Source organism: Podarcis muralis, chromosome 15 (assembly GCF_964188315.1).
Source record: "Podarcis muralis chromosome 15, rPodMur119.hap1.1, whole genome shotgun sequence".
In the NCBI taxonomy this organism is placed as follows: domain Eukaryota; kingdom Metazoa; phylum Chordata; class Lepidosauria; order Squamata; family Lacertidae; genus Podarcis; species Podarcis muralis.
Window position 1 is genome coordinate 38,282,076 of NC_135669.1, and position 26,517 is coordinate 38,308,592.

Genomic DNA, 26,517 nt, shown 5'->3' on the forward strand with positions numbered 1-26,517 from the left:
TTTGGGGCAGCAACACAGAAGAAGGGGCAAAGTATATTTCCAGGAGAGCAAGTTGTGATCCCCAAGTTAAGATCTCTGAAAGAGAAGTAATGGTATATGTTAATGACAGGAGTCCAGCAGACTCTCTATTTTCCAGCGACAGTCCTGGATTTACAGAAGCCATCCTGGTTTCTGATTTGATCCTGGAAGGTCCCGCTTTTTCCTTGTTGTTGTTTAGTCGTTTAGTCATGTCCGACTCTTCGTGACCCCATGGACCAGAGCACGCCAGGCACTCCTGTCTTCCACTGCCTCCTACAGTTTGGTCAAACTCATGCTGGTAGCTTCGAGAACACTATCCAACCATCTCGTCCTCTGTCGTCCCCTTCTCCTTGTGCCCTCCATCTGTCCCAACATCAGGGTCTTTTCCAGGGAGTCTTCTCTTCTCATGAGGTGGCCAAAGTATTGGAGCCTCAGCTTCACGATCTGTCCTTCCAGTGAGCACTCAGGGCTGATTTCCTGAAGAATGGATAGGTTTGATTTTCTTGCAGTCCATGAGACTCTCAAGTCTCCTCCAGTGTTTTTTCCTTAGGATGTCTCTATTTTACCATCAGAGAAATGTTGAAGTGTATGGAGTCATGCGACCCCTGAGCCAAGGAGATAAGTAACCATACAACCTTTAAAAGACGTCTGAAGGCAGCCCTGTATAGGGAAGTATTTTTTAATGTTCAGTGTTTCATTATGTTTTTATATATGCTGGAAGCCGCCCAGAGTGGCCGGGCCAACTCAGTCAAATAGATGGGCTGGAAATAATAAAAAAATTCTTATGGAATAGGACGTCCCTATTTTAATAGGAGAAATGTTGGCGGGTGAGTCCAACACTGGGGGGGGGGGGGCAAATGGGGACGCATGCTCTTTGTTTGGGGAGTGCTTCCCCCCTGCCCCCCCGGTGCTGTCCATGCTAGTCACAATGGCTGCAATGCGCCTCCACTGGTCAGAGGCAGTGTGTGTTAAGTCATGGGTGAACATATCACAGCGATTCTTCAAACAGCTCTTGTTTATTCACAGGCCAGAACAGAACTGAACTGAAGGGTTCAGCCAACCTGCTTATATAGAACTCAACTACAAGGCAACAGTAACAACTTTCTGTAACTATCCAATCACTGAACATCACTTTCAATTCCTTATTTGCATATGTGGACCTGAGTGAAAACTATCTACAGTATCCCCCTGCTGGCCCAGGGTGAGAACTTCAGTACACAACAGTGTGCCTCTGAATAACAATTGCTAAGAATTCTACAAGGAAGGCTCAAGCATTATGTGGATCGAGAACTCCCAGAAGTGCAAGCTGGATTTAGAAGAGGCAGAGGAACCAGAGACCAAATTGCAAACATGCGCTGGATTATGGAGAAAGCTAGAGAGTTCCAGAAAGACATCTACTTCTGCTTCATTGACTATGCAAAAGCCTTTGACTGTGTCGACCACAGCAAACTATGGCAAGTTCTTAAAGAAATGGGACTGCCTGATCACCTCATCTGTCTCCTGAGAAATCTCTATGTGGGACAAGAAGCTACAGTTAGAACTGGATATGGAACAACTGATTGGTTCAAAATTGGGAAAGGAGTACGACAAGGCTGCATTTTGTCTCCCTGCTTATTTAATTTGTATGCAGAATACATCATGCGAAAGGCTGGGCTGGATGAATCCCAAGCTGGAATTAAGATTGCCGGAAGAAATATCAACAACCTCAGATATGCAGATGACACAACCTTGATGGCAGAAAGTGAGGAGGAATTAAAGAACCTTTTAATGAGGGTGAAAGAGGAGAGCGCAAAATATGGTCTGAAGCTCAACATCAAAAAAACGAAGATCATGGCCACTGGTCCCATCACCTCCTGGCAAATAGAAGGGGAAGAAATTGAGGCAGTGAGAGATTTTACTTTCTTGGGCTCCATGATCACTGCAGATGGTGACAGCAGCCACGAAATTAAAAGACGCCTGCTTCTTGGGAGAAGGGCAATGACAGGCCTAGACAGCATCTTGAGAAGTAGAGACATCACCTTGCCAACAAAGGTCCGTATAGTTAAAGCCATGGTTTTCCCAGTAGTGATGTATGGAAGTGAGAGCTGGACCATAAAGAAGGCTGATCGCCGAAGAATTGATGCTTTTGAATTATGGTGCTGGAGAAGACTCTTGAGAGTCCCATGGACTGCAAGAAGATCAAACGCATCCATTCTTAAGGAAATCAGCCCTGAGTGCTCACTGGAAGGACAGATCGTGAAGCTGAGGCTCCAGTACTTTGGCCACCTCATGAGAAGAGAAGACTCCCTGGAGAAGACCCTGATGCTGGGAAAGATGGAGGGCACAAGGAGAAGGGAGCGACAGAGGACAAGATGGTTGGATAGTGTTTTCGAGGTTACCAGCATGAGTTTGACCAAACTGCGGGAGGTAGTGGAGGACAGAGGTGCCTGGCGTGCTCTGGTCCATGGGGTCACGAAGAGTCGAACACGACTAAACGACTAAACAACAACAACAAAGGACCCCAAAGGGGAGGGTGATGTTAGGCAGATCCAGGCTTTCCAGTTGTATCTGGTTGGGCACCATGAGAACAGAGTGCTGGACTAGAACAGCTTTGATCTAGCACACCTCTTATATTCTTCAGCACCCCACCCCTTCTTAGGGTGTTGTTGTTGTTTAGTCGTGTCCGACTCTTCGTGACCCCATGAACCAGAGCACGCCAGGCACTCCTGTTTTCCACTGCCTCCCGCAGTTTGGTCAAACTCATGTTTGTAGCTTCGAGAACACTGTCCAGCCATCTCATCCTCTATCGTCTCCTTCTCCTTGTGCCCTCCATCTTTCCCAACATCAGGGTCTTTTCCAGGGAGTCTTCTCTTCTCATGAGGTGGCCAAAGTATTGGAGCCTCAGCTTCAGGATCTGTCCTTCCAGTGAGCACTCAGGGCTGATTTCCTTCAGAATGGATAGGTTTGATCTTCTTGCAGTCCATGGGACTCTCAAGAGTCTCCTCCAGCACCATAATTCAAAAACATCAGTTCTTCGGCGACCAGCTTTCTTTATGGTCCAGCTCTCACTTCCATACATCACTACTGGGAAACTTAGGGAAACTTCTTAGGGTACTTGTCTTGAAATGATACTTGGACGGACAGAACTTCAATTAGAGGACTGCCCCATCTCAAACATCCACCCTCATTCACAGAAATATGATGAGGCTGTATGGCATTTCTGCTGCCATTTTGGGGGGGAAATAGGGTAGATCCAGCCGAAATGAAGCACCCATTTTTAACCCACTGGGGGGGGGGGAGTTTTAAGACTGAGCATACTGGAGTCAAAGGCATGTGAAAAAAAACATCTTCGGTTTGGCAAGGATCACGGCCTTTGTATTTAAAGTTTATACAGCCGCCACGAAGCACTCAGAGTTTACACATTATGCAAAAGAGAACGATCAGCAGCACTGTGTTGTGAAGGCAAAATTGCAGCTTTTAGGCAGATAGATGGTTGCAAATATACCCAGGTGTTTTTTGTTTTGCTTTTTTCAGTCATTTGTGTGTCTGTGACTAACATGGAGGGAGAGGGAAATGCATGGAGCAAAAAAAGGAAGGGGGAGACAACAATTTAGGGGGATGGTGAAGGGATAAAAATATTTAATGTAGCGGATAATAATTTAAGGCTCAGCAGAGGGATGGTGGAGATTATACAAGGAGATTAATCTGAAGCTCATAGTGTTTCCCCACCCACCCTCCAGAACAGAAGCTTGTCTTACAAATCTCAATGCTTATAACGTGCTGTGCAAACCGAGGCACTTAAAACAGCGACCGCCAGTATCGTTGAGTGTCTGTGCCAGCCTTTGCCAATGAGCTGCTCTCCGGATATTTTGGACTACTTCAGCCCCAGCCAGCAATATCCAGCTGTGTCACAGTTTCGTGGCTTGCTTACTTTCAGACTTAAGTCCTACGAGCTAAATGCCAAGCTGCAACCAGGGGGCGCTCGAGGACGCGCAGCGACTGCCCAGAGAAGCGAATTCCAACGCCAAGCGGGGCGTTCCACCACAGAGACGTCGCAGCCTAGAGCAGCACCCACTGAGACTCGGGCACGGCTAATGGCGGCTTTTCCATTCTCCACCGGAAGTTCCGGCCGCGCGGCTCCGTCGCCTTGGCAACCGGCAGCCGAGCTGGGAAAATGGCGGCCGAGGCCGCAACGCTAAGAGAGGGAGCGGCGGGACTTGAACCCGCGCCCTTCCTGAAGCGCTACCTCGCCCGTCTTAGCGCCCTGCGGCTCGGGGGCGACGCCAGCCAGGTCCCGGGAGGCGACAGCGGCCGCCGCACTGAGCTCCACCTGCTCTTTGACCAGCTCATCTCCGAGACTTGCGGGCCGGGGGAAGCGGGGCCAGGGGCGCCGAGGCCGGAGGTGAAGGGGCTGAGGAGGAGGGTGTAGAGGTGGGCGGGGGCGCATGAAGGGGGGAGCGGGGGGCGGGAGGGCGGAGAGTCCAGGACGGGAGAGACCGGGGTTCAAATCCTCCCCGAGCCATGAACCTGGGTGGGCAACTTACGATGGCAACTAGTCTCTCTTCCCTCACCCTCCCTCGCAGGGTCGTCGTAAGGATACAAGGTGAAGTGGGGTCGGGTTGTCAGCTCCTTGGGAGGAAAGGCCAACTGGAAACGCATATTCTGTTCTGAGAACCGCACTAAGACCTGGTATAGGGCGGTAAAGGTAAAGGGACCCCTGACCATTAGGTCCAGTCGTGACCGACTCTGGGATTGTGGCGCTCATCTCGCTTTCCTGGCCGAGGGAGTCGGCGTACAGCTTCCGGGTCATGTGGCCAGCATGACTAAGCTGCTTCTGGCGAACCAGAGCAGCGCACGGAAACGCCGTTTACTTTCCCGCCGGAGTGGTACCTATTTATCTACTTGCACTTTGACATGCTGGATTCAAACCGCTGACCTTCTGATCGGCAAGTCCTAGGCTCTGTGGTTTAACCCACAGTGTCCCCCGCGTCGCCGTATAGGGCGGTATATAAAGTCAATTTTAAAAATAAAAAATTAAAAATCTTGAGTGTGTTTTACTTGGCAGGATGTCTGTGAACTACTTGTTCAGGCTTGCAAGCTTGTACCACTTAATCAAGAACATCTTGTCAACAAAGTTTGCCAGCTGATTCATCACTTGCTCAACAGATTTCCGGTAAGAAAATTAATTTCTCCCACCCCGGCCTCCCCTACTTTCTGATCCAGTGTGTGAATTGAAGCTAGGTGTGCGTTCACACACATGTGCAATGTTCGTGCCCCCATGTGGTTTTTGCACAGCTGTCTCTGGGACCAGAGAACTGAATGGTTGTTGCGCTGCAGTATTTATTATAAGGAGGATCATGAGTGGGTGATTGAGAGGGGCTTCTGCTGGTTAGCCTGGAGAGCTGCTGCCAGTCGGAACATGCAGTATTGGGCTAGGTGGACAACTAGTCTGATCTCAGGTAGTTTCCTGAGCAAGTATAAAGTTACGCACATTGGGGCAAGAAGTCCTAACTTCATATGAATAGGGTCTGAGATTTGGGATTCACAGTGAATAACCGTGTGAGAATGATGACTCATTATGCGGCATTTGTGAAAAAGGCAAACACCATGTTCAGGGAGGGTTAGATAAATTTTTGATACCGTTCCTTTCAATACAAATCTATGATGTGACTACGTTTGGGGTGCTGTGGGCAGTTCTGGTCTCCTCACCTCAAAAAGGATATTGTAGAGCTGCAAAAGGTGCAGAAAAGGGCAACAAATAAGATCAAGGGGCTGGAACAACTCTCATATGAGAAAACGTTTAGGACTTTTTAATTTAGGAAAAGGTAAGGTGAGATGTCATAGAGGTTTAAAACAATTTCTTTATACAATTGCAGGTTATAGTTGATGAGGAGAGTCTGAAATATCTTCTGCCTTATTTTATCTCTGCGCTGAAGCAGTGCAGCACTTGGACGCATGTTGAAATCCTGCAGGCCTTGGCAGCTTCTGTCTACAACACTGGATCTAAGTGCCAAAAGGTGGGTTGAGAACAAGGTGGAACCATTCCCCTATCAGTCATCTGGTGTCAGGATGATGTAGGGCCCAGGAACCTTAGCAGTTGCCAAGGGGGTGTCTGAGGATGTCATGTTGGGGTTCTATTTTTATCTTTCATGCAGCTGAGTAGTAGTCTGCTTTGGCTTCAGGATATTATGAGATATTAAGCCGTTTTCATTTGAATAATAATAATTGGCTTCCTTTATCCTATATCTGGCCTCCTTATTTACTACTTATAAGCTGTTTCCTTTATGAATAATTATTAAAATTTTTCTAATTATAGCTTAAATACCCAGGATAAAGGAAGCCTTTTATTTGGTTGTTTGTATTGTTGTATGTTATGCTTATTGTATGTTATATTCACATTTCATTAGGGTGGATTTCTGTGGGGTGGTGGGGGATTATGTTATGTTGTAAATAAAATTTCCAATAATAATAATTGGATCATGTATCTAGCAGTGGGGGGGACTGGTACTTTATATTTTTAGTATCTTCCGGATTTGCTGGGAGAAAATGGACTTCTGGTGCAGCTCAGCAGCCCTGCTCAGACAGACACCGAGCTCAAGAGGGCCGCAGTGCTTGGCATGGCAAATCTCTGCCTCAGGTAAGGAAAACTGCTCTGGCGGTGTCTTTTTTCTCTGTAATATACATTCTCGCCTGCTCTGATTTGGGTTTAACTGCTTGTTGTTTTTTTAGCACACCTGGGCAATCATGTCTGGAGGAACCTTACAGAGAACTCTGCTTTCAGGCTTTTCTTAGTGTCTTACAGTCTTCAAAAGGATCTGGGGTGGATGACATCACCTTTTGCATGGTAAGCAAATGTGGCCCTTTTGCCTGAGACACACTGGTAAGCAGCAACTTTCCTGATCACTTCTGGGGATGGTTTCCTCAACTGTAAATGCCCTACAGCAATGTCCCTTTTATTTAACAATAAAATTCCTTTTCCCAAGCCTAATTGCTTTGGAGCAGGGTAAGAGTCTGTATGTGTGTTGAACATACATGTATGTTTGTGGTCTACTTGTGCCATTTTTGACATCACCTGCTCTGTCCATGCCTGCTTTTCGTTTTGGCTCCACCTGTTGCTGGCATATGGCTCCCAGAAGGTTGTGCATGTGGGAAAGTGGCCCTTGGGCTGAAGAAGATTCTCTGTGCCTGTCTTAAATTGTGGTCAACATATTGCTGAAGGAGCATATCGGCTTTCCTTGCAGTCATGTTTTGGAAAAAGTGCTCCATGTACTCGGAAAGAAGTGTTTGCCTTGTCCGAAGTACAAAAAATCTCTTAACTGGAACTGGGATGACATATAATAGAATGCATATGCTCTGTTTCACAGTTATATCCCTCTCCAATGAGTTTGCTTGGAACTCATAATTAGTTGGCCAACTCCTCTTACTTTCCTGTTTTTAATGTTGCAGATCTTGCTGGTGGAACAATCTGATAACGTTTTGAAATTGATTTAATGTGCAGTCCTGTATCATAGGCCCAAAGATTCTTGTTTGGTCAAAGCCACATGCTGAGCTTATGACTAAATTTGGGTGTGATGCTGTGAAATACTTTCTGGCTTTTGGGAAAGATTTGCAGATGAAATTTAATGCTTTACACTAATTGTATCATGTGCTACAACATTGTGACTTCAGACAGTGCCAAGTTGATGGGCCAAGTGGCTAATGTTGTTGTTCTCTCCCCCATCCCCGGTCTTCTAGTTGTTGCAGAACGCCTTGAAAGGAATCCAATTACTCTTAAATGGTGGGAAGATGAAGTTGACACAAACCGATCATCTGGGTTCCCTTCTTGCTGTATTAAAGGTGACTTGTTTAAAATGGAAGTCCTATCCCCCTTTGTCACAGAGGAAGGTGAACTTTCTGGCCAGGATGCTTCTCATAATCTGCACTGCAAATACTTGTCTTAGCAATAGATCCTGCCTTTCAATCCCCTGTATTCCATTCTTGCAGTCTGCTTTTGAAATTCCTTCACTTTCTAGGACTAGATTTGTGTCTTGAGTTTGGACATCATGATAAAACTGTAGTGTATCGAAGCATTTCCAAACATGGTGCTTTCTAGATCTTTTGAACTACAGTTGGGATGTTGGGAGTTTTAGTCCAGTGACATCCAGAGTACATCAGATGGGGAAGTCTGGTGTATCAGGACAGAAATGAGCCTCGTCCCGCCCCCCGGAAGACTTGGGAAACTCTCACTTCCATTTTTTAAATTAACCATCATTTGCGTCACTTTAATCAGCAAACTTGTTAATCTATGGTCATTCGGAACCAGTCCATTATAAACCATGGATTATTAAAGCAACCTTTCCCACAGACCATAGTTAAGATTAGCCACAGTTTAGGGCTAAACTAGCTAACCTAAAACGAAAGCAAAAAGCTCCTGATCTCTCTATGGTTGTGCCAGAGGAGAGACAGGGAACACGTGAGCCTCTGGTGGAGGTTAGGCTAATTCCCAATAGGATAAACCATGGTTTCTTCATCATCATCTTCTTTTACATTTGAGTGCAGCTTATGTGGGCAGGTTCTAGCTGGGCATTTTCAGCTGAGTTTGCATGGATAGATTTGGTTGGCATGTTTTAAAAACCCTACAAGGAATTTTAGAGTAGCAAAGCTGCGTTTTTTTTAATGTATAGTGAGAAATCTGAAGTGAATTTAGGAATTTTTAGCAAAAGAATTAGGAGAAATCTGAAGTGAATTTAGGAATGTTTAGCAAAAGAATTAGGAGGGATGACACAGGAATCCAGAGACACCTTGAAGAAAGAGGAGGGTAGCTTTTGACTGGAGCCACTAAAGTAGACCATTTCCAAAAAGAAGAAGGGACCCACTGAGCATTAATTTGCTGTCACCAAATAATGCAATTCTCATGGGGTGTGGGGTGTTGTTTCTCATTTTAGAAGTGCATGTTCCATGGGCTTCCTGGACTGAACATAGAAATGCCGGCCGTTTTATATCCGGCATTGCTTCCTCAATATGACAGCAGGTCGCCGGACAAGCAGGAGAAGTCAGACCTGAGAAATGCTAAAACGACTGGGGTAAACATATTTTTGTATTGATCTTTCATTTGTGTAGATCTACCATTTAAAAATAGTTCAAACGCTGCATCCTCACAGACTGAGCACATTTTTAATACACTCGCTGGCCTCTGCTTCACCATGTTTTAAGGATGTCTAGGCAATGACACTTTGCGACAGAGGACAGGAAGGGCAGGGGGCCATCTATAAAAGAGAATAGTGAAAATACATGCCATGCACTCCCCTGGTTTGTATGCTTGTCTAGAATCATTAATCTCTAAATGCATAAGAGTTTACAGAGTTCAGGGGAAGGAGAGGCAGGTCAATGGGTGGGATATGCTTTTGTTTCAGTACAGATGACTGTTTTAACTACAAGCTGAGTTTCAGCATGGCCTTGGAATCAGGTTTTGGCAAAGGAGGCTTGAGGGGGAGTTTGAAGGGAATAAGCAAAGAGGCTGGATTTACCCTTTTAATAAAGTTTTGCCTACTTTGAAGGGGGGCAGACCTTCCTCAGAAAAAGTTGTGTGCTGGTTAACCACATGAGCTCTGAGCTAGAAGCTTCTGGTTCAAATAGCACCTCAGTGTACTGGGTGAGCTCAGCTAAAGCACTTTTTATTGGTCACAGTGTCTCCTCTGTAATACGGGGAGTGTGTGTGTTTGTGTAGATTTAGACTGAATCTGGTAGCCAGCTATTTCTCCTTGATTCCTTGTGCATCCAAGATTAGACTGTTCAGTCAGATTGTTGCCAGATTCAGAGTGACATTGCATATTTCCCATTATGTCTGGAGTTAATAATGTTGATCTCCTCTACAGAGTCATCGGGATTTCTGGGGGAAAGTGTTAAGCTCTTTGAGCACTCAGGAAAAGCATTACATACATATCGGTGACCAAATTTTGTATATGAATGACATTTCTGACAAGATGCTTTCTTAGGCGTGCAGGAATAAAACCTTAAATTGTGCTGAAGAGGTTAGGGGAAGTTGATGTACTCTGGCTGCTGGTGCAGATTATTCATGTTTTGTTATATAAAACCAAATCTCTCATTACCCCTCTCTGTGCATGATTCTCTTCTCAAACAACAGAGCAGGAAGAAAAAGCCCAAAGGGAAGCAGAAGAAGGGAAAGTTGGAAGAAGAGCTGAAAGGGCAGTCAGAAAGTGACAGAGGAGGTAGACCAGAGAAGCAGAAGTTATGTGGAGATGCACTGCAAGATTCTGATTCAGATGTCTGGAATCGAGCTTCCAGTGACATACACTCGTCATTTGGGAATGACCATGTACCTCTGAGTGCTTTGGGCTGGAAAAGAATTAGCAGCAGCGACTCAGAGTATTCTGATGCTGAAGGGGGGGTGCAGAGTAAAACAAGGTTGGTGTAAGCCTATAAGGTATACTTTAAGATTGTTTTTAACACTATTATTGTATGGTTTTTATCTTTTCGATGTTGTAAACCACTTTGATATCTTTTATGATTTAGCGGTATATAAATACTTTTTATAAATAAATCTAATCCAGGTTTTTAAATCCATTATTTGTTCTGTGCACCTAAAAATGTATTCTCTTGTTTTGTGCAAGGTCTTTCCAAGCTAAAGTTCGTCAAGGGGCTTTAACTTGCTTCCTTTCCACTGTGAAATCGATAGAGAAGAAAGTCCTCTATGGTTACTGGTCCGTGTTCGTTCCCGATGTGCCCGGAATAGGAAGCCCACAGTCTGCATCCTTGATGACTATTGCTTTAAAAGATCCTTCTCCAAAGGTAAGAAGTTCACTTGCAGCTGTAGGCTTTCACTGGCGGACTTTCATTCTTGGTTTATCCAGCCTGTCCATGTCAGACTGCCTGTCCTCTTTATCCCTTGAATACCCAGCTTTGGTACTAGCACTTGTGACTTGTGGTAACACAGAGGTAGGCTTTTTCACTGGTGGCTGAACTACGAGAGGCCTCATCAGTATTGGCATTCTTCTGGCTCTTCCACCTGTTTGGGAAGTTCCAAGTTCAAGGAAAGTCTTACCTAATCTAATCAGATTTTTTTATAACTATTAACACTTTATAACAGGCTTGTTTTATTGTGTATTCTAATTGTGCATGGATTTAATAATTGATCTTGTAAACCGCTTAGAAGCTATTTTGATGTGTAAGCGATCTTATTTTATTATCATTGTTATTAAGTTGTAGGGAGCTGCTTTATACCAAGTCAGACTCTTTATCAGTCTAGCCCAGCATTGTCTACCTTTGACCAGCCCATGGCTCTGCAGGGTCTTTCCCCATTGCCTGAACTCTCTTCCTTCTAACTAGGAGATGGTAGGGATCAAACCCAGGACCATCTGTCTGTAGGGTCTTTGCCTTACCACTGAGCTATTGTCCTTCCCATGATACGAATCCCTCCCTCTTCCAGACACGGGCCTGTGCCCTTCAAGTTCTCTCGGCCATCTTGGAAGGCTCCAAACAGTTCCTTTCCATTGCTGAAGATGCAGTTGATCACAGGAGAGCCTTCACACCCTTCTCGGTTTCCATTGCATCCAGCATCCGAGAGCTCCACCGCTGTCTGCTGCTGGCCTTGGTGGCTGAATCTTCTTCCCAGACGCTCACCCAAATAATCAAGGTAAACCTTTGCCTGCAGGAATTCCCTTCATGTTGTCGGTTCTACTAGTTTGCTCGCCAGCAGGTTTTAAAAGTAATTTTTTGCAGCATGCATTGTTTCTCCAGCAGTTGTGCAGATTCTCATAATCAGTGGCTATTAGCCATGATGGCTATGCTCTTGTTGCTAATCTACAGACAACCAGAAATATTACTAAGCCTATTACTGCTACTAGTCCTTGCCCAAGACAGTCCTTCTGTAGGTACTAATGCACAAGAAGCATACATGGTGTCTACTTTTTTAAGTGACTTGCTAACACCTTCTCTTTTCCTTGCACGTTTCCAGTGCCTTGCCAATCTGGTATCGAACGCGCCATACAGCCGCCTGAAGCCTGGGCTGCTGACAAGAGTATGGCACCAGATAAAGCCATACATTAGACACAAAGGTACGCGCAGGTCCCAGTTCTCCTTGGGGGTGTGGGTTTGTGCCACAGTCTTGCATGTTAATGGTCTTCTGTGTATTAAACTTCCATTCTGAGAAACTGACTGCTGCATTATGGCATGTAACCCAGCGGTGTACTTGTCAGTTGCTGCCAGAAACCCTGGGGAATGGTGTCAAATATTTCTGCTCCACGAATTGGAGGCCCCCCCCCAATTTGGGTTGGCAACTGGCAGCGAGCCAAGGGGAGTCACATTTGGCCCTAGGGCTTCCAGTTGCTGATCTCTGCATATTAAGACTTACCATGACGCCAGAGTATACAATGCATACAAGGTAGTGGCCTGACCCTTGGCCTTACTGCAGCTGCCTCACAGGTGCTCTTTGTTTCATTCTACTAGATGTTAACGTTCGAGTGTTAAGCCTCACACTGCTAGGAGCCATTGTATCGGCTCAGGCTCCTTTGCCGGAGGTTCGCCGCCTTTTGCAGCTGCCCAGCTCTTCAGGGCTCAGTGATGGCCGCTCTGCCATACCGCATTCAGCTACATGCTCTGGCGTACCTGAATGGCGCAAAGAAGCCCCAGCAGCTCCAGGAGAGGAGCCCCTTGCTGTGGAAAACGAACCAGCAGAGCCCTGCTGGCTCCTAAATCTCTGCATCTCTCTGGTTGTGCTGCCCAAGGAAGACAGCTACTCAGATAGCGACACCAGCTGCCTGCCAGCCACTAGCATATATGAACCCTCTCCAGTTCGGCTTGAGTCCTTGCAGGTAAGTCAGTGAGGCTAGATGACCAGAATGGTAGCCACCTTCTTCCTACAGTTTAAACAAGGGAGTCCTCTGGCACATTGAAGACCATAGCTCAGTTGGAAAGCACATGCCAGCCCACCTGTTGATCACCTGATGTCACAGGGAAGTTGGTTGCAAGGTGCTGCCAAAATGAAGTTTCCTCCCTCTGTTTTAGTAGGCGTTTCCATGCAAAAACCCCTCCTGAATCAGGCTTCAGCCCCAGTTTATCAGCTGCTCAATTTGGGGGGCTATTACATTATGGTGCTCTTGCTGTGCCCATTGAGAGCAGGCATGTGCAGCCAATACAGGAATTATCCCTGTCTTCCTGCCCATCAGGTGACATTTCAAGTGACATCAGCTGATAAGCAGGTGGGTGTGGTTTTGGGGAAATGGCCTTGCGGACTAAATTAGACCCAGGACTAAGGTACATTAGTTTTTTAATAAAAAGTTATAAATTTCGTTATAACACTGTGACAATAGATGGTGTAGAGCTGAAATCGGAACACTATGAAATTTTCCATTGTGAACTTTAAAACAGTTTTTTGCAGAGCGTTTTCAGAGTGTTTTTTATAGCTGTGTAGCTGCAGCCCTACTGACAGACCAGGATTGGCCCATGACCCAGAGGATTCCCACTGCTGGAGGAATGTAGCTGCCTATGTTTATCTGACACATGCTCTTCTCTCCATCTTTATCTATTACAGGTCTTAGCACTACTTGTCAAGGGGTATTTCTCAGTCTCCCAGAGCTATCTGCTAGAGCTTGGTGAAGTGGCTTGTAAGTGCATGGAGGAAACAGATCCATCTATCCAGCTCCACGGGGCAAAAGTAAGAGCTTGTAGAGTTTGTCCAATGTTGGTGTTGTATGGTAAAAAAATTAGCTTCTGTCCAAACTTCTTTGGTTCCAGATAAATGCACTTTTTTGTTCATAAAATTCATATACTGTATATTCAGCCTAGCTCTTTGAGCAGTTTACAAACCCATGTAATAAGAAATCAAAATTTAAGAAATGGCAATAAAGACAGCAGCACCAATTTATAAATAACACTGGTGTGTGGGTGGGTGTGTGGGTGGGTGTAGAGGAACCTAGAATAAGGAGAGGAGCTAAAATCTAAAAACCTGCAAGGGGAATAATTTGGTTCAAGCATCTAAAAGTACCAGATGACTGTACTCATTGTGTTTAAGAGACCTGTAAGAACAGAAGAGCATTCTTCACCTGGCTGGTAAAACACTATTGTGTGGTTGTCAGACGAGCATCTATGTGGAGGGCATTATACAATTTAAATTCCATATTTGAAAAGGCCGTCCAGTTAAGCTAACAGCATCTTCCATATTATAACTTGAAAAACAACATTTAAAGGACACCACAGCAACATATATATTGTGACTGCCTTGTCGTCATTTTTCCTGGAGGTTTTTTATTTTCTAAACTGGGGAGAATGGGAATTGGTCGATAAGACAGATCAATAAGAAAGTTACCTGGGGCCGCATGATGTTTTGTTCCATACGCTTGTGGATGTATTTCAGTTTATTCATTTTCCGTGTTTGTTTGTGTGTGTGTTTGGTTTTTTTTGTCAGCTCCTGGATGAGCTTGGTGTCGGTATAATACAGCAGCACAAGTCAGATGAGGCTGTCACTGCAGATCAACGTGTGCCTGTCGACCTGGTGTGTATAATATGCATGTGGTTGATTTCATTTTTCAAGCTTTTGAAATAGTGTCTGAATGTAGATCCTTTGTTTAGCAATTAATGAATGGGTGAGGGGTCTGGAAACCACCTCTTGTGAGAAGTAGTTGGCAAGAAACTGGGTATCTTTAGCCAGGAGGAGAGACGATTAAGGGGAGACATGATATTATGCCTACTGGTTTGAGGTGACTGCCACACAGAAGGAACAGACTTATTCTCTGTTACTCTAACCAGCAGGTCTAGAACTTAATGGATGGAAACTTACAAGGAAGCAGAATTTGGTGAAGTCTCAATATAAGCCTCCTTACAGCTAGAACTGGAGGATTCCCTTTCACTGGATGTATTTAACAGACAGTGCCTGGACAGTCTCCTGTTAGGGATGCTCTCATTGCACCCTGCATTGACTGAGTGATCTCTTCCAGTGCTGTGATTCTATGTAGCAATTTACTGAAAGACTCCTAGGGGTTATAACTGCAACCAGGCTTTTCCTTTCCCTGTAGGTTGTAACATTCTGGACTAGAATGCTGAATGGACCCTTACTGGGCGCACTTCAAAACGCCCAACATCCAACACTTCAGACCAGCTCTTGCAATGCTCTCTCTTCCATCTTACCAGAAGCTTTCAGTGGTCTCCCGGTGAGCATGTTGCTAAGCTTTACATGTCAGTATTCCTGTGGGAATGGAGGAGGCAAAAAGTGGGTGGAGCAATGGATGTAAACGTTGCCTTGGTAAGGATGGCTGGTTTCTACCTCTCTGTCATCCAAGCAAGCAAGAAGCAGCATTGTCAGGGACCACAGACACATTCCAGCCTGGCAAAAAGTATTCAAGGAGGGTGTGATTCAAGGCTGGTTGAAGGGATGGCCTGGGGTGAGAGGTTGTGGCTGCGCAGGGGTGTGTGGCTTAGGGTGAGGTTCCCCTGGGCTCCAGGTTCTTCACCTTTGCTGGAAACCAGGATACAAACCCTGCGATGTGGTTTGCCATGATGCCTTTACTGTGGCTCACTGTGCCTTTGTTTAAAATCCCTTGGCAGTAGCTTCAATCTAACAGACTTCTATATTTTCTGTTTTGGTTTTTTTTAACTTAACCATTTTAACCCTGGGCTGAAATCCTTTCAACAAAATGAGTTTGGCTGCGTGATGTTTGACTGATGACTTCTTTCCTTTTGCTGATGGGCAGGGCGACAAGCAAATCCTCTGCATCACTATTCTTCTTGGGCTCAACCACAGTGAGAATCCACTGGTGAAAGCTGCTGCCGCTCGTGCACTTGGGGTCTACGTTGTCTTCCCGTCTCTCCAGCAGGTCATAGCTTGATCTCTGTTTCCTCTGTTCCTTTTGGTTTTGCTCTGTATCTTGTTATGAAATGGGAACAGGGTTGTTGTTAAGTCTAGCCTTGTAAATAAGCCCACAAAACTTACTAATGGGGAATTGTGGTTGTTTTTTTTTTTTTGCTTTTCTGCTTTTTCCATGCAGATGAAACCATCTAACCTTGAGCTTACTAGACTCCTAAACTCAGGGTCACCCAGTGAAATCCAAGGCAGACAAGATGTAATTCTTCACTCAACATAAGAATAATAATTTACGAAATATAGGAGCATAGCAAAAGCAAGTGGCCCATCTAGTCCAACAACAGCAGGCCAGTGACCTGTCTAGTTCAGCATCCTGTTCTCACATTGGCCAACCAGATGCCTATTTGGAATCCCACAAGCAGGACCTGAGCACAATAGTGATCTCTCTGCCTGGGATTCCAGCAATTGGTATTCAGGGCCATAACATTTCTGACAGTGGAAATAGAAGATAGATTTTAGATAGGCAACTTCAGGGATGAAAAGAACCACAAAACATTATGAAGTGTATGAAAAGAAGGCTGATTCCCCTTTAAAGCTGTCAGAACAAGAGACCAGTATCACATCTTATGACAGTGAGTTCCATGAGAGGATGAGGTCTGCTAGTGTGTTCAGTCTTTCACTTTGGCATTGACAAGTGTAGTCCTCTGTCCTATTTTAAATCAGTCTTCAGCGTTTTAATTTATGAAACGTTAAACATGTGCTGTGGGTCATTTAAATTGTATCACAAAATGCATATACAGTGGTACCTTGGTTCTCGAACTTAATCCATTCCAGGAGTCCATTTGACTCCCGAAACCATTCGAAAACCAAGGCACAGCTTCCGATTGGCTGCAGGAGCTTCCTGTACTCAAGCGGAAGCCATGTCAGATGTTCGGCTTCCGAAAAATGTTCACAAAGCACTTACTTCCGGTTTTGGGAGCCGATTTGTTTTGGCAGCTAAGCCCTTCGATAACCAAGGTACGACTGTACACTAACCCTTACAACTGCAAATTTCATACACTTCATAATGTTTTGTGGTTCTTTTTCACTGCCATGAAAATGTTTAAATGCATTCATGTCCGTGTTGAATTTCTGACTTGCATAGAAAATGAAAGGGGTCCAAAAGCCCTCAAAATCTTCTGTTTTTTCTCCACCACCACCACACACAAATGCAAATTCTGTCACTTTTGCCACGAAGGGCAGATTGCAAGTCTTAATTAAGCCACCCATAAAATCACTGCTATATCTGCACCAATGTCTTCAGCCTCTTCAAATTTTGGACCTTTTTGCTCTTAGCTTCTTTCAACACGGGACTAAAGCAAGTATACAGGTCTAGTTACACATCACCCTACTTGGTCCTGGACAAATGTCCCCCTTCTCCAGTGGGTGGGACATGGATATTATAAATTTCTCCTGTATATAACTGAGTATAACTACTCACTTGACAATCCTTCGGGCTCTCAAAGCACAGCTTGAGATCAGCATTTCTGTTCAAACCTCACGTCTATGTTTGCAAGTCCTTTAGTAAGCAGGCTGCTCTTTCAGAGAGCACTGCTAAGCTAAACACCCAAACAGCTGAAGCTAAAAAGCGTGTGTGTGTGGCTTTTTTTCTTTAAATGAATAATAGCAATGGCAAAGAAAGGAGAAGACAAATGGAGCGTGACACTGAAGAGCAGATTAGAGCTGTAAGGTCACTGGGGAGTACTGAGAAGCAATTAATTTAATGATAGGTTGTGATTAGTGAAAGGATAAGATTAGCGGTTTGGGGTAATTGCACTTGATTTTAAGTAGCTGGAGCACCAATTAGATGAAAATGTAGTATCAGGAGCCCTTGTAGTATCAGGAGACCAGTGAAGTTTGGGCACCTCATACAACCCGTCAGTAATTAACAATCAATCAAGGTGACGGGGTATATTGGATAAAATGTAATACAGTGTTGGTAATATGTAGAGGAAGGCAACTCTGCATTTAGTGATGCCCCGGATAGTCATAGGCAACCAGGAATTCCTTGCAGGCAACCACTCCATTCTTCTTCCACCAACCTGCTGCTAAGAGGCCAGTAGCCTGTGATTCCATGCCTACCAAGGTGCCATTCCTTCCTTCATGGCCAACATGGAAATTCAGGCTATTAGCCTCTTAGCAGCCTATTAAAGTTTGCAGGCTAGTAACTTCTGCAGGCTTCTTTACAAAGCTGAAGGAAGGTTGGCTTTTTAAAAGCTTAAATCACTAGGACAACTTCGTCACAGGAGTAGTGACCATGCCAAGAGGAATAAAATGAACTCCATATTCAGAGTCAGCAAAACTCCCACACGCTGGGGATAAACAGGGGAGAGATATTGCCTTCCTACCCTTGTAGGCTTCTTGAAAACACGTAGCCGACAGCTGTTTTGAGACAGAATGTTGGTGGACTACAACACCCATCATCCCTTACCATTAACATGCTATCTGAAGCTTATGGGTGCTTTGGACCAACATCCGTTAGGGCTACAGCTTCACCGCTGGCTTATTTGCTCTTCAGTTTTCATCTTCTGCCCCCATTTCCTGTCCTTTCTCATGGTCCAGACTCTGTTCAGTTCTCTCTAATTGCTCCATCCCTCTCATGGGTAACCATAAAAGCAGCTTGGCCAGTCATAGGTAGAAGCAGGGTAAGAATGCTCAGCCAGTGACAACCAACAGGAGAATTTAAGAAGAGCCTGGTGGATCAAGCCAGTGGCCTATCTAGTCCAGCATCCTGTTCCCCCCAGATGCCTATAGGGACTCTGTCTGCCTGTGGTTTCCAGCCACTAGCATTCAGGAGCCTACTGCCTCTGACAGTTGAGGCTTGTAGCCATTAATAGCCTTCCCCGAATTTGGCCAAGCTATCCAAGTTGGTGGCCATCACTACCTGATGTGGAAGCAAATTCTTGCTGCTTCCGTTTGTCTGTCCTGTATCTTCCAGCATTCTACTTTTAATGGACGCCCCTGAATTCTTGCGTTAGGAGGCAGGGAGACCTTTTTGTTGTTGTTGTTATTACTTACTTTCTCTATACCATGTTTAATTTTATAAACTCATGTTGCCTCCTGCTTACCTTTTTTCTAATCTAAAAAGCTGCAAATGTATCCAGCCACCCTTGTGTGGCAGCTGAGCTAGACACTCTTACAAAAATCCCTTACTGGGTTGTGATATATAAAATCAGCCAAGCGGGTTCCTGGTGAAGAGGGTGAAATCACATGGACTGAAAGAAATGGTCACTATCTATCCTTAGGATGTGATGTTCGTTGCGGACACAGCCAACGCGATCCTGGACTCCCTCTGTGACAGTTCTCCAAACGTCCGTGCCAAAGCAGCTTGGTCCTTGGGCAACCTGACCGACACTCTGATCATCAACATGTATGTAGCAAACTTCTTTGGGACCTTTTTTAAAAAAAACCAACAACCATCTTATTAAATCATTATTTAAATGACATTTGGATAAACAGCAACTGAATCCCATAAAATCAAAATTTAAAAGAAACAAGTGTTTGGGAAACGGGGAAAGGTTCTATTCAGTGCCAAAAAAAATAACACCGGGGGGGGGGGGGAGTTCTAAAGCTGATGAGTCACCACAAAGAAGGCCCTGACCTCTCCCTTTAGTGGTTTGATCCAGATACCAACCTTCAAGATGGGTTTTGGTACACAAGCCTATTTGTGTGCTGTTGCCCCAGTGGCATTATAAATTCTACTACCTGCCTGTACCAGAGCCTAGTTTTTGATACTGCTGTTTTGTCCTAATGCAATTGTGTGTGTGTGTGTGTGTGTGTGTGTGTGTGTGTGTGTGTGTTTGCGGGAATTGGGCAGGTAGTCCATAATGAATCTGATTTTGGGACTTCAATTTATATCACTCATTTCTTTTTAAAAAAGCAGTAAGTAGAAGTATGTAGAAGAACAATCAATAGATTCCTAATTTAATCGTGGACTCCCTTCCCACAATTTGAAATGGCCAATCCAAGGGCACTGCTGTTTTGTCTGATGCTAACTTAACATAGTTTTGAGTTTTGTCTTTTACTCAGGTGGGCATTATGCGTGCATTTCTTGCAGCAGTTCTAATTATGATCTCTCCTCTTTTGATCCCCCCTTCCCGTTTTGGGAATGCAGGGAGTTGTTAGGACAAAGTTTCCAGGATGAATTCTCAGACCTGCTGCTTCTGAAAATGTTGCAGTCGGCAACTGATGCATCAAAGGACAAAGACAAGGCAAGTACATTGACGTTCCCTTTGTATTTGGTGGTGCTGTGGACTTGTGTGTAGCTCTTGGATTGAGCCACCCTTGAAATACTGGGAGTGCCAAGAGTTCCAGAGTTGGTATAATGTGTTTCGTTATTTAGACGCATTGAGGTATCCACTTAACCATTCAGCCAGGACCAGAACAGGAGTGCATTGGAATGACCAGTGCATTCATAGAGGGCAGTGATGTCACTCTGTCTGGCTGAAGTGGTGAGACTTTGCAGTTGAAAGCAGGACCTGTAGTTGTCATCCCACATAGACTAAGTGCTGGAGTGTTTTGGGAAATGTAGTACATTTTCCTCAAGATGTTTCCTGCCTCCAGCTTGGATTTTGCATTGTCGGAGAGGCAAGGAACTATGATTGTAGGCAAGCTCCAAATGGTTCTTTTCAGGGGAATGTGAAGTCTGGTGCTGCACTTCTGCACATGACCTCTTGCCACAAGGGGGCAGGTTTTGTGGCTTCTTTATTTCCCATCTTTTCAGCCTTTGTGGCACCTGAAATACAAATTTACTGTGACATAAGCTTTTATGAGTTTAAAATTCACTTCATCAGAGTTAAAGTCAACTTCATCTGTTCTTAGGTGCTTAGATGTTTTTGTTGTTCGAGCAGTATATGAGTCTTGTCAAATAAACTGGCTTGTAATTCACAAAGCTTATGCCGTAATAAATTTGTTAGTGTTTAGATTTATTTTTATTTATCAAAATTTATATACTTCTTGATTGTTACAGAAAAAAGAGGTTTACAAAAATAAATGCTATGCGACTTCTTGTTTCGCTGCAGCAGACTGATGTGGCTGTCCCTCTGAAACATTTATCTCCTCTCTACATTCTTAGCAACATTATGGGGTAGTTTCACTTGAGAGTGGTTATTCCGAAAAGTTCTGGGGCCGAATTGCAATTTGAACCTGGTTCAATATGTCCTCAGTTTAAGGAACATGGAATGAAGCTGCTTCCCAAACTTCGCATGATACACAGATGGAGTGTGGAACTATTATTTCTACTCCAGCTCATAGGTGCTTGGCGTGGCTTTGCAAACACATATTATAAAGCCAAGCTCTTTAAAACACACACAAAAGTAAATTAAAAGTAGCAATCTAAAACACAAAACCAGCAGTAGTTGGGAAAACCTGTTTTTAGCTCACAATGAAAAGAAGCCACAGAGGCAGCTGGGTAGATTTTTGAATGGAGAGTATTCCAGACCTACAGCGCTACCACCGAGAAGGTCCTGTTTCTGATGCTCAGTCACCTAAAGGCCCAAGACAGTGACATAGAAGGCAAAGCCAGTCATCTTACAGCCTGGGTAAATCTGTGACTGAAGGCAGTGGCAGCAGCCATTTTCTTGCACATGCCAGAACTTCAAAATATCTCTTCCAGGTGAAAAGCAATGCTGTCCGTGCCCTTGGAAACCTCCTTCATTTTCTGCAGCCGTCACAGATTGCTAATCCCAGGTTCAGCCAACCCATTGAGGAATCTGTACATGCCTTGATCTCTACAGTGCAGAGTGAAAACAGAATGAAAGTCTGCTGGAATGCCTGCTACGCACTTGGGAACGTCTTCAAAAATCCTGCCTTGCCGCTGGGTGAGTGCAAAACAATAGTTCGATGTTTCTGTGCCTCGTTTGTCTTGTATGTTATCGATCCCAAATGGATGTGCAAAAATGAGGCCTAGGACCATGTGTCCTTTGAGTGGATATTGGCAAAGATTTCCCTTCTTGTCTCTTCGAGGCACCTGGTCTACAGATCACAGGCAGTATGGTGTAAGCCCTGTTGTATCATACTGAGGATCTTCTTCTGCTTCCAACATTGGCCAATTGGATGCCTCTTTAAAACCCATTATCAAGGCTCAAAGTATTTCTAAAAGGACCCCCACTCCTGTTGTCCCTACTCAGTGGTACACTGCCTCTGAAATTCCATTTATTCATTGCATTTTTAAGTAAATCAGATGTTCAGGAGATTTGCACAAATAAATCGGGGCCTGGTCTTATAGGCCAGAGAAAGCCCCAGCAAAAATGGTAAAGTCTTCACAAAACGTCTGAAGCAACTGGCGATTGCTCCTTCACATATGGCAGAAAGTAAGGGCATTCTACAGTACAGGGGCAGTAACAGATAGTGTCTGTTTTCAGGTCACCACCCTATTATATTCTGTAGCATGCAGTGCCGCCATGAGTAGAATTTCTCCCTTGTGATATAAGTTGGTATCTTCAATCTTTTCATACCCAGGACCCACTTTTAACCCCCAAATGCATTTTGGGACCCATTTCAACCTTTTATCATATTTTTGCGTTGTGGTAGTGCTCCTGTCGTAACCCACGTTGGATCAGGCCACAAGCTACTAGTGGGTCCTGACTCACCAGTTAAAGACAGGTGAGCTAAGTGAACATGGGCAGGTGGTCTTCCAGGTAATCTGGTCCTGAGTTGTTCAGGCCTTTATATGTTAACAACAGGACCTTGAACATGGCCTGGCAGCTGATTGGCAGCCAGCACAGCTGTCATTTCTCTAGCAACAATAGCTAGACATTTATTACAGCAATTCTACATACTGTGGGTAAAAAAAGCCCCCAAAACAACCCACCTGTCTCTTAGATTTTTGGCAGATTGTGGCTGTGAAGCACCTTATCCAGTCTCCTGACCCTTGCTTTTTCCTGCTTCCAATTCTTTTAGGAGAAGCCCTTTGGACCGCCCAAGCCTATAACGCCCTTACCTCTGTTGTCAAGTCCTGCAAGAATTTCAAAGTCCGCATCAAATCAGCCGCGGCCCTCTCGGTGCCAGCCGAAAGGAAGCGCTACGGGACCCCTGAGCAGTTCTCCCAGATCTGGAGTGCGTTGGTTGTGGCCTTGCAGAGAAGCGAGGAGGCCCAAGACTTCCTGGAGTTCAAGTACAGCGCCAGCCTGCGGACGCAGCTCTGCCACGCTCTGCTCCATTTGCTGAGCCTGGCAGACGAGGTGGACCTGCCGGCCATCGAAAAGTCGGTGGCTGAGCATGGAGAAGTAATCGGATCCTACATGTTGCAGTATTTGAAATCTGGAGTTTCCGAAGAGGAAGTGGGGATAGGTGAGAGTTTTCCCGAAAGGAGCAAATTCCTGGAAAGGGCTGTTGAGCATGTGCGGAATATCGAGGAGCTGTTGGAAGGATGCCCAAAGAAAAGGGGGACAGTAGCTTATCTAGAAGACATATTGGAAGCCCACAACAGTGCCACAGGACTCTTGAAAGCTTAAAGGAATGTGGCCTAAGCAGAGGGCATCTTCTTGGGTGCCACAAAAGGCAGTATAAAACTGCCTTGAGCCTTCCTGTAGGGGGCTTGTACATGGCTGCCTTGGTCCCTCAGAAGCAGTAGCAGCACACAGCAAGTAAAATCAAGCCCCTAGACAAGTTAGTGCACTTTGACATGGATGGGGCAGACTTTCAGGTTCCTAAGAACTCTTTCCCCAAGTGGGGAGCGTGATAGTGGAAGATACAGGCATTAAAGGAAAGGGAAGAGATAGTTGATTGTCCAGTACTGTCAGGGAAAAGGGGAGTTAAATGCCAAACACAAATTCAGACCAAATAGAAAGAACCTGGTAAGTAAGATTCTCAGTCACCAACTCTGTTCTGATGAAAAATAAACGAGTTATGTGCTTAATAATAATAAATCACTAATAAACTTTCCCCTTCCTATATGCAGTCACCTTATTTATTGGATTTTAGTGGCTCTAAATTATTGGTTGGTCAGAAAACCTGGGTTGCCAGGCAACTAATAAATTTAATCAGAAAGTTCTAGATAATTAAAATAATTACCATATTTTTCGCTCTATAATACGCACCCGACCATAACACGCATGTAGTTTTTAGAGGAGGAAAATCCGTAGGCATGCCACCCATAGGCATTTCCTCCATAACACGCACAGACATTTCCCCTTACTTTCTAGGAGGAAAAAAGTGAGTGTTATGGTGCAAAAAATACGGTAATTAAATGAACAAAAACAACCCTTCCTCCTCTCCCAGTATGAGGATTCAGAAACCGAGGGTTAGGGGGCCTTCCTTTACGTTTCCATATTTGTCACATGACCTGTTTCCAGAGCTCCATTCCTGCTAGTCCGTGGCAGTCTGAGGTAGCCTTCAGTTATATCACATCCCCCATCTATACCCACATAGTTTGGCTACTGTCATATATAGTGCTATTTTTCTAGAAAAAGAGGTGCCGGAAATCACTATGAACGCCTTCCTTGTTTTCTTATAATGGCAATAGCACCCACCTGAGAAGTGCCGGAACTGAGTTCTAGCTGACAAAAAGGCCTGGTCATATGACAGATGTTTATGTCCTTGCTGTTAAGGGACCGAGGGAAGAAAGTATCCCATTTTCAGAATTTTACAATAATCAGGGTGGATAAACTATGACTCTGTTCAGACATCACACCTAACTTCTATTGTGATTTTAACCTTCTGTAAATTATTGCAATTTTTTAAGTGACGATTTTATTGTTTTATAGTATCTTTTTTGTACACCCCTTTGAGATTTTACCTACAATCAAGTGGTATATAAATTTTATGAAGTAAAACAAACAAGCCAACCATGGTTTGGGAAACTTAACAGTGGTTTGGAACGCATTGACATGCCATATTTATGACTGTTCCTTCATCTCCCAAACCTCCTGTACAGTGGTACCTTGGGTTACACACGCTTCAGGTTACATACGCTTCAGGTTACAGACTCCGCTAACCCCGAAATGTTACCTCGGTTTAAGAACTTTGCTTCAGGATGAGAACAGAAATCGTGCAGCGGTGGCGCAGCAGCAGCAGGAGGCCCCATTAGCTAAAGTGGTGCTTCAGGTTAAGAACAGTTTCAGGTTAAGAACAGACCTCCAGAACGAATTAAGTTCTTAACCCGAGGTACCACTGTACTATGGAGATGGGAGTAAATTTAGGAAACTGCAACTATTCGACTGTCTGTTGAATGTTTTCAAAGTTTCAGCCATAGTTTGTATATTATACTAGACTTGGCACAATCTCAACCAGTGTGTGATGCCTGATCGGAGCTAAAATATATCCAATTCTAGGTTTTTCTCTCTCCCTCCTTCCTTCCCCCCTCCCTTTTTCGGTAGGAGTACCATAATTTATATATTGCCGATTTGGACTTCAGGCGACTTTGTGTGATTTCCATTTTGGCAGAATGCATTCTTTGTTATCTTACAGTGTCTGTTTTGCCTAACTTCTGCTGTTTTGTGCTGTGACTAAAGCAGATCTGTCCAGGCAAACAGCCTAGCGAGGCAACCACCCAACCCAATTCCCAACATCTGAAGAAAAGTCCTATGACTCAACAGTTTGCCTCTTAAAAATAAATAAATCTGGTTTCTCCAAATAAAAGTATTGCCTCTTGCTCTGTCTCTTAACTTGAAAAAGTGTTGCCAAGTCAGTGAACCAGCTTCCGTTTATCGTTAGGAGTGCACGATGGGTTCACTTACTTTGAAAAGGGGGTGGTTTGCGGGTCAGACACAAAACACTGGGGGGGAAATATTCAGGACCTTGAACAAGTTTGTAAAGTCACTGGCTCTTGTCAGATGTACAAACAACTTGAATGTAAACAGAAAGAACAGGAAGTACTAGAGAGGAATCAAACTTGTTGATCTGCTCCCCTAGAAACACAGATTTTATGAATATGGAGGGTTCATATTTAATGGCAAATAAATTACATAAAAAATAAAACTGGAGTTTCAGAGATAACGGGAAAATCTATTTAAATATGTTTAAATAGTCAGGAGTGAAATACAGTTGGCAAACTCTGAGGAGTTTGCCAACGTTTATAACAGTTTGTATGGTTCCTGTTTGCCTCCCCCAGCCAAGACAACATTTTTTGGGATACTGTGTAAATATCTCAGCTCAGGGAGGTGAGCAGGAACATTCTTGAGCACTGCATAACCACAAAGGAGATTTTGGAAACGATTAAGCATCTTAAATCAGGCAAGGCTCCTAGCCTAGATGGTTATACAGCTTCCTTTTTCAGAATGTTTAAGGGTGTGCTGCTCCCACAACTAGCAAACTTAGAAGCAGTCCTGTATTGTGGTTATTCAGAAACCCTTTAAAGATCTTCGTTAGATCTTTCATCCAGTTTTGTATTTTTTACTCATTGTGGGTTTCAAAAATATTTACCTCTGGTTGGTGAAATGTTTAAAATTCTTTATTGCAAAACACATTGGATCAAGCTGGCTTATTCCCTTGGCAGAGGATAACAAGCCTTATTTGGAAACTTCTAAATGTTATACATCCAAAGTGGCTCACAGTCCTGTGATTATTCTGTCTTTGGGAATTTTTAAGGTATTAGACTGTGTCTCACTTAATTGGTGTTATTAAAACACATAGACTTGGCCCTAAATTTATAATTTACCTTGGCTTGACAGAACCTGGCCTTTTTGGTGGTGACACCAGGGATATGTTTCTCTCTGTAGACACGTTTAGCTTGCTCTTTGCCAGTCAAA

The 26,517-nt window shown here is 44.4% G+C and overlaps 1 protein-coding gene across 1 annotated transcript; it reads left to right on the forward strand.

The window, feature by feature from the left end:
* The first annotated feature begins 4,139 nt into the window (after positions 1–4,139).
* On the forward strand, positions 4,140–23,724 carry HEATR6 (HEAT repeat containing 6). Its single transcript, XM_028707884.2, has 20 exons — positions 4,140–4,399; positions 5,063–5,170; positions 5,874–6,014; positions 6,519–6,634; positions 6,727–6,841; positions 7,732–7,833; positions 8,922–9,059; positions 10,121–10,401; positions 10,608–10,785; positions 11,423–11,629; positions 11,951–12,050; positions 12,442–12,806; positions 13,526–13,648; positions 14,399–14,485; positions 15,006–15,140; positions 15,681–15,803; positions 19,075–19,199; positions 19,944–20,040; positions 21,444–21,648; positions 22,730–23,724. Exons 1-20 carry the CDS (start codon positions 4,172–4,174, stop codon positions 23,281–23,283), a joined length of 3,528 nt encoding a protein of 1,175 aa, XP_028563717.2. The 5' UTR covers positions 4,140–4,171; the 3' UTR covers positions 23,284–23,724.
* The last annotated feature ends 2,793 nt before the right edge of the window (positions 23,725–26,517 follow it).

What these genes read in the sequence shown, in the direction of transcription:
- HEATR6 (XM_028707884.2), top strand. Translation starts at nt 4,172, where the DNA reads ATGGCGGCCGAGGCCGCAACGCTAAGAGAGGGAGCGGCGGGACTTGAA. An exon ending in CAGGGGCGCCGAGGCCGGAG is followed by an intron (nt 4,400 to 5,062) that starts GTGAAGGGGCTG and finishes TTTACTTGGCAG; the next exon opens with GATGTCTGTGAACTACTTGT. An exon ending in CCCTTCTTGCTGTATTAAAG is followed by an intron (nt 7,834 to 8,921) that starts GTGACTTGTTTA and finishes TTCTCATTTTAG; the next exon opens with AAGTGCATGTTCCATGGGCT.